The 8,143-nt window shown below is 42.3% G+C and overlaps 1 protein-coding gene across 2 annotated transcripts; it reads right to left on the minus strand.

Annotated features, from left to right (window-relative positions):
* Positions 1-299: 299 nt before the first annotated feature.
* Positions 300-5,213, minus strand: LOC119317544 (protein FAR1-RELATED SEQUENCE 5-like). Of its 2 annotated transcripts, XM_037592024.1 has the most exons (7): positions 4,726-5,213; positions 4,468-4,635; positions 3,018-3,282; positions 2,209-2,899; positions 1,653-2,110; positions 1,270-1,555; positions 300-1,181 (listed from the first exon to the last, which is right to left on the minus strand). In XM_037592024.1, exons 1-6 carry the CDS (start codon positions 4,752-4,754, stop codon positions 1,511-1,513), a joined length of 1,656 nt encoding a protein of 551 aa, XP_037447921.1. In that variant the 5' UTR covers positions 4,755-5,213; the 3' UTR covers positions 300-1,181; positions 1,270-1,510. The 2 variants fall into 2 exon arrangements, with proteins under 2 accessions (XP_037447921.1, XP_037447928.1); XM_037592031.1 differs by lacking the exon at positions 4,726-5,213 and having other exon boundaries at positions 3,018-3,294; positions 4,468-4,556.
* Between the last annotated feature and the right edge of the window lie 2,930 nt (positions 5,214-8,143).

The raw sequence follows: 8,143 nt of genomic DNA on the forward strand, positions 1-8,143 counted from the left end.
CGTGCGAGCAGGCATTGAATGCCTGTGCCATGCGACAGGCACACCTGTGTCCGCAGTCTAGGCGTGCTCACCATGCGCCCATGCTGTACTCAAACGTCCTATACAAAACTAGGCTCGTGCCTCTGTCATTTAGGCTTTGGTCATCGGTTGTCTCTTTGCTCTGTCACATCACTATTTACCATACGCACACACGGAGGCCAAGGTTCATCTCCCCAGTTTTTGCCAAGCATATGCCTTCGACTGAAAACAATGGTTCTGAAATAGACTTTCGATTACCAACCCATTTAAGCTCAGCAGAATAAAAATGATACCCCATAGATTGCAGTCTTCTCTAAAAATCACAACATCAGCAACAGCAAGCTGTCGCACACGCAAAGCACAGATTTGAAGGCTATAGAAAAAATTAAATTACATCACCGCTAACGTTAAGTAAGAAATGCCCGTGTTTAGATGACAAATCCGTACGCAGCCATTGGTCCTGGCGAAGATGAAAATGAATACACAGTGTGCAGCAGTGTCGCTTACAGAAAATTGGGTTCGAACGGTCCAGATTTCTTGGTGCCACAAGCATTGCGCCTGTGTCCAAGCACACCACAATTTGAACACTTTTGCAATTTCCTTGGCGCCTTGGGCAGATCGCCTCTCTCTGGGCAAGTTGTGCATTTGTGGCCCTGACCTCTACAGATCGTGCAGAACCGCGATCTCTTCAAATGTTCTTCATACGGAGCTTTGTCGCGGCTTGTTGTAGGTCTACCCCTTGGCCTTTTGTTCTGCTGTCCTGCAATCACTGAACAACTTGATTCACCATCACACGCAGACCTTGTCGCACAGCCTTGCAACTCGAGTGCCTCTTGCTGGTTCTGAACAAGCAACTGATTTTGTTGTTCCCTTTCGGCTAGTCCCATGCCATCCTTATCACTGCTTAACGGCACGAGAGCAGCTTGCACCTCCTTCATCATAGCCATGAAAACATCATAGCACTTAACATTACTATCACCAAGCAACACACATTCAAGCGCCTTCATGTACATTGTGTGATGCCTGAATGTGTCACTAGAAGGAGGGCCTCTGTCTCTTTGGTACCGTACCAAATGTGCTGGAAGAACATCTCATGCATCTCTTGTCCATCGTTTCATTATATGTTTCTCGGGTATCTTCGATAAACGGAACAACACCATAACCTACATTGAAAAATCAGTGATTTTTTTCATTATGTAGCAAATGTCTCAAAAATACGGCAAGAAGAGAGCAAGCAAAAACAACCCTCACCTGCAATGTATGGCAACACACCAAGCCAGAGTGTTCAAATGTGCCACATTCGCAACTAAAAAAACTCTCTTCATCATTCACTTCAATCTTGAACTCTACCTTACTCCATTTCTCTCTTGCCGCCGCATCTACATGTGTTGATTTGTAGATTTTTCTCGGTACAATCTCATCCAACACATGTGCGCCACATTTATACAGCTCTTCACCAAATTTCTCAAACATGGCTCGGGTGTACACCTTGCTAGCATGCCTCTATTGGCAGGTTTAGTCGAAGTGAGACACCACTCTACAAATAAACAGAACACAAAAGAGCACACGAAATCAGTATAAAGAAGGTTAACGCAAAACTATTGTAGGACAATTTTTCTCAGCCAAAAACTTACTAGCAATGTCCTCTTCTCTTGGAAGCTCTCTTCTGAGTCCCTGTCAAACTGAAGCTTTTCGAATTGTTTCAAGAAAAGGTGCATAGGGCACCCCGGTGGAACATAACCCTTCAGCAGATGGTTAGCACTTTCGCTTCGTTGCGTGCTAGTCATCTTTGCACAAAACACGCCTCTAAAATATGGCTTTGCCCACTTATGCCGCACCTCGTATATCCGCGTCAGGAATGGATGCTTCCTCAAGTTGTAATTTCCCAACATGTCCTGCCAACCAGCTTCAAATTCTTCCTCCGTGATCATGTGATGTACAAGCTTGTGGAACTCCATCTTAAATTTACTGTCCTTGCTCCAGAGCACACCCATCGACTCCTTCGCCTTCTTCAAAACGTGCCACTTACACCAACGGTGTACTGTGTTTGGTAGTTCTACCGCAATAGCCAGTTCCATAGCACACGCCTGGTCTGCATTACATTTTAAGCGGGCATTAGACTCAGCACATCTATATTTTTTTAAACGATATGCAACCAGCCAAGAGCAGCAAAGTTCATTTGTAACTAACCAGTAAGAATCGTCTGCGGGTGTTTGCCACCAACCATGCGGATGAACTCCCTGAATATCCACTTGAATGTGTCCTCTTTCTCATCCCTCATCATTGCGCCACCAAAAATTATGCTTTGGAAGTGATTGTTAACTCCAACAAAAAGACCGAAAGGCATATCATATAGATTGGTCCGGTACGTTGTATCAAAAGTTATTGCATCTCCGAAGCACCTGTACTGATCAAAACCTTTGCTTGTTACCCACATCAGTGTTTTTACACGGCTCTCCTCGTCCACTTGCACTGTGTAATTGAAATCAGGATCATTAGCCTTCATCTCAGACAGAATCTCCATCGTCTTCACTGCATCCATGTCAGACTGCTCTCTGTTTAGTTTCCTACAGAGTGTCTTCAACGACCTCTTCGTAAATGGCACATTATCTACTGAACCGAAATAACTACCAACGATACTGAACACCTTTCCAAGCCCCACATTATTGTCTCTCAACTGTTTAACTAGATCCTTGGTGTATCTATCTATATGTCTATGAGACTTCCAGTGCAGCTTCTGCCCACACGTCAAAGACAGCGGGTGATTATGGGCATCTTTGTGTTCTGCAATATACCACCCTTTGTCATTTGACCGCAACAGTCTTATCATGGCGTTGCAGCCACACCTGGACGAGCGGCTGTTTTCCCTGATTGGTTTGCCCTGCAAAGGGCAAAAAAAAAAAAAAAGCAAAGCCAACTTGTCAAATGCCAGAAATCATACTCATTGCACCTTAACCTACGCTCTAGCATAATAAATGTGCGGGTTCCAAATTACATACCGCACAAGCACACACGATCTCTTGCATGCATCTCTTCCTCTCTACATTCAGTCTACTTTTCGCGAGCCTAACTCCAAAACCACATTCCCATGAATAAAGATTGTAGAACTCATAAGCCTCATCAATAGAGTCAAAGCTTGTTCCAATACTTGGACAGAGAACAGGGCCATCCTTCTTATCAGCATAAGCGCGCAGAGACAATTCAAGAGCTGATTTCCTATTTGGGTTCATCTCCCTTTCCTCCGGGGCTTTCCCGATCCTCACCCTGGATAATCATCTCAAAAAAAGAGACACAAAAAAATGAATGAAAACCATTAGATCATCCACACACGGAAAGCAAGATAGGAATTTTCACGGTTACAGCAGCCACACACGCACCATACAATTTAAAAGGCCCTGATTTACAATTACATAATTAACCGGATAAGTAACAATCAATTACATCATCTGCCCGCCTTACATAAAAATATGGCGGCTTACTCGCAGGAAGGTGTTGTAAAAACGATCGAGCTGCCAATGACTCTACTCAACACACATGACAAACAATCCAACGCAGCTGGTGATCAGCGATATATTAAAAAATGTTTTTGCAGCAAAAAATATTAGTCTAACCCACCCAATCGATCGATCGTAATCAATAACACTATCAATCTATACCAATAATAGAAACAGGCGACAAATTTTCCTCAAAAATTCAATCATGGCACAGACTCCACAATGCGCATACACCAACCTAAATTGCGCAGCCACAAATCTCCAGTTTCCAATCAGCAAACTAGAATTCCAATCCCATCAACCTAAAACTCCCATAAGATCCATATTAAACTCGGTAGTCCAACTTTTCATCTAAAGAACACAATATAAGTCACTGCAAATGTAGATACCCCAACAAGCTACAGCCCGCCGCGGTCAAGCCTTGCTAATGCAGCAAGCCATCCTAAACTCAATGATGGCACATGCTCTCTGATGCCCACACACCAATCTAAATTGCACACCCAAAAAACTCCAATGTCCTGTCAGCAAATTAGAAATCTACCTTTCTGCCATCATAAAATACCTCATTATAAGTATTAAACTTTCTAGTCCAAGCTTTCATCCGAACAACACAACATAAGTCACTGCAACTGAAGATACCCAACAAGCTCCAGCCATCTTTGTTTGACTACCTAATGCTAGCTCCAAATCATCAATAAAATCCAACAAACTCCAACCAGTTGCAGTTTACTACCTAGTGCTACCACCAGATCAACAATAAAATTGAACAAGCTCCATCCATTATGTAGTACACTACCTAATGCTACCATCAGATATTCGAACCAAATCCAACCAAAACAACACACTGCTTAATCTCTTATGTACCTAAGAACCATACTGTAAATTAGATCAAACATGTGAGGGGCACCCAAACTAAAGTTGCAGCAGAGCAAAAACAGATGATTTTTTCACCGACCTGCGTGTCCAACCACTGGTTGCTTCAGAACACACCTCGGCCCTAGCTGCATCCCCGACTAGCTGTGCGTCGCCGCCGGTGCCAAACGCCATGGTTGGGACGCTCATCGAATCTTGCGACTCAACTGGATAGGCGCAGCTGTTCCATGCCGCGGGCGGAGCACACACCCTGTATGAATCAATGAGGAGGAAACTAGTAAGAAATCCGACGAACACGCGGCAGAAAAGAAACCTGATGCAGGTACCGTGGTAATCATACCCATCGAGCTCGACGCCATTGGTGGACATCTTGCTGTGCTATGAAAGACGCCGCCGTCCGCACTGCCGCCGACGTGCCCAAATAGATGCAGCTGGGGATGGAGCAGGTCTCGGCGGAGCAGCACAGTCGCCGCGGTGCAGCCAGATCGATGGGGATGGGGATGGGGATGGATGGGTCTCGGCGGTGCAGCAGATATTTTCCCTGGAGCAGCAGACGGGTTGGGTGGTTCTAGTTTACTCCACGCAACTCTGGTAGGGCTGGAGAGATTCCCTGGTTTTTTCCTCGATGATTCTGTGCTATTTCGAACAATGGTCATGGGCCTAATCGCTGTGCAAGCAGCAGTGTGTGGGGGACAGTTCCAGAGCAATGGGCCGCACAGAATACGCCTACCTTTTACTAGGCGTATCCCGGGCCGTATTCCTTTCGCTAGGCCTGCCACCCACTGACCGAGTGCACATCCCAAGGCCCAAAAGAACGACGAGGATAGCGTCCTGCCTGGTGCGCGGCCGCTGAAAATTCGCACTCCATATTTAGCGGTAATCCACTTCTGAGCCCAGGCTCAGCTGCAACCGCCCTAACGACAAAAAATCAAAACAAAGACTAGAAAAATCCTAACAATTCCAATTTTCTGTCTGGTAGATAATTTGATGTGTGAGGTTTGCTCCGGTCTTCAAATCATTTGGACATCTGAGCAGCTCTCGGCAAAAAAAGACAAATTCAGTGTCCGTAAAAATATGCACTGTTCATGCACTATTCTTACCCAATTTATCTTTTTTGCTGAGATATGCTTTCAAGTCCCAATGTCTAAAATTTGGAGCGGACGCAACGTGATAAATTGTCTACGATGCAGAAAACAATTTGGAACTTTTTGAACTTTTTTCTGACCGGATGCAGATGAGCCTACACACCGAAATGCCACACTCCACATTTAGCTATCTACTTGCGTGGATGACCTCTTTTGTAAATCACAAAAGCTTAATACATCAAGTGAGCTATATGTGCCCAAAAAGACATGTCATCAAACGCTTCATGTTATTGCTTCATATTATCTGTAAAAGCTTAAATGTAAATGTAATCTTAGTGTTCCTTTCAAATCTTACTATGATCAAGTGGCTAAAACAGTTTTACTGGCTCTGTTTTGCATCTTGCCGATTCATGTATTTCTCATATAATTTCACCGAGCTCTATTATCCATGTTGCCAGCAGCAAATGTGGGTTGCATTCACGTTTGAAAGAGAGAGGAGTCTGGAATATGTTGTTCGGTCAAGAATGAATGTAAAAGTTTTATTTCTTGATTAATAATTTATTATGATGACATTACTTATTTTTCCATCTAAAGTAGTAAGTAACTCATTGATGACTAAAGATAAAGCTTGCAATACTGGATTAGTAGCAACCGATAGATGGTCTAAATTTTCATCATCATGCTGATGCTACAAACTGGTAAGCATGCATTTTTCAATAACAATATTTAAAAGATGAATCACCTAATTTCTCAAATACTTCAATCTGTAAATTTTCTTTAAACCAAAAGTACTATTAATACTCATATATTTACATGTTTCAAAAATGACTAGCCCGTGCAAGTGCACGGGTTGACGACTAGTCTTCTTAATTGTGGTATGAATATTCAGATCCGAAAGATTCAAGACAAAAGTTCATATTGACACAAAAATAAAAATACTTCAAGCATACTAACTAAGCAATTATGTCTTCTCAAAATAGCATGGCAAAAGAAAGTTCATCCCTACAAAATCATATTAGGCTATGCTTCATTTTCGTCACACAAAGATGTTCCCAACTTCTATACCCCCGATGACAAGCCAAGCAATTGTTTCATACTTAAATAATTTTAAACTTTTTCAACCGCAATACATGAGCGTGAGCCATGGATATAGCACTATGGGTGGAATAGAATATGATGATGGGGATTGTGTGGAGAAGACAAAAAAGGAGAAAGTCTCACATTGACGAGGATAATCAACGGGCTATGGAGGTGCCCATCAATTTATGTCAACATGAGGAGTAGGGATTGCCATGCAACGGATGCACTAGAGCTATAAATGCTCAAAAAAAAACTAGTGGGTATGCATCCAACTTGCTTGCTCATGAAGACCTAGGGCATTTGAGGAAGCCCATCGTAGGAATATACAAGCCAAGTTCTATAATGAAAAATTCCCACTAGTATGAAAAAGACAACTTATGAGACTCACTACATGAAGAACAAGGTGCTACTTTGAAGCACAACTTATGAGACTCGCTATATGAAGAACAAGGTGCTACTTTGAAGCACAAGTGTGGAAAAAGAGATAGTAGCATTGCCCTTTTTATTTATTTTCTTTTTTTTGGGCCTTCCTCTTTTTTTTTCTTTTGGCCTTTCTCTTTTTTTTGGGCAATGCTCTAATAATGATGATCATCACACTTCTATTGATTACAACATAAGGATTACAACTCGAAACTTAGAACAATATATGACTCTATATGAATGCCTCCGGCGGTGTATCGGGATGGTGCAATGAATCAAGAGTGACATGTATGAAAAATAATGCGTGGTGGCTTTGCCACAAATACGATGTCAACTACATGATCATGCAATGGCAATATGACAAAAGTAATGTATGTCATGAATATGATGATGGAAGTTGCATGGCAATATATCTCGGAATGGCTATGGAAATGCCATGATAGGTAGGTATGGTGGCTGTTTTGAGGAAGATATAAGGAGGTTTATGTGTGATAGAGCGTATCGTATCACGGGGTTTGGATGCACCGGCGAAGTTTGCACCAACTCTCAAGGTGAGAAAGGGCAATGCATGGTACCGAAGAGGCTAGCAAAGGCGGAAAGGTAAAAGTGCGTATAATCCATGGACTCAACATTAGTAAAAAGAACTCATATACTTATTGCAAAAATTTAGAAGTCATCAAAAAACAAGTACTACGCGCATGCTCCTAGGGGGATAGGTTGGTGGAAAAGACCATCGCTCGTCCCCGACCGCCACTCATAAGGATGCACAAGCCAGGTACACTTCATATTTCAAATTTGTTACACAACTTTAACCATATGTGCATGCTACGGGACTTGCAAACTTCAACACAACCATTTCTCAAATTCACAAGTACTCAACTAGCACGACTTTGATATTATCACCTCCATATCTCAAAACAATTATCAAGCATCAAACTTATCTTAGTATTCAACGCACTCAAAAGAAAGTTTCACATATCTTGAATACCAAGTATATTAACATTAAGCAAATTACCATGCTATTAACGACTCTCAAAATAATCTAAGTGAAGCATGAGAGATCAATAGTTTCTTTAAAACAAATCCACCACCGTGCTCTAAAAGATCTACGTGAAGTACTAGAGAAAAAATTATCACGCTCAAAAGATATAAGTGAAGCACTATGAGCAAAAA

Source organism: Triticum dicoccoides, chromosome 1B (genome assembly GCF_002162155.2).
Source record: "Triticum dicoccoides isolate Atlit2015 ecotype Zavitan chromosome 1B, WEW_v2.0, whole genome shotgun sequence".
Taxonomy (NCBI): Eukaryota; Viridiplantae; Streptophyta; class Magnoliopsida; order Poales; family Poaceae; genus Triticum; species Triticum dicoccoides.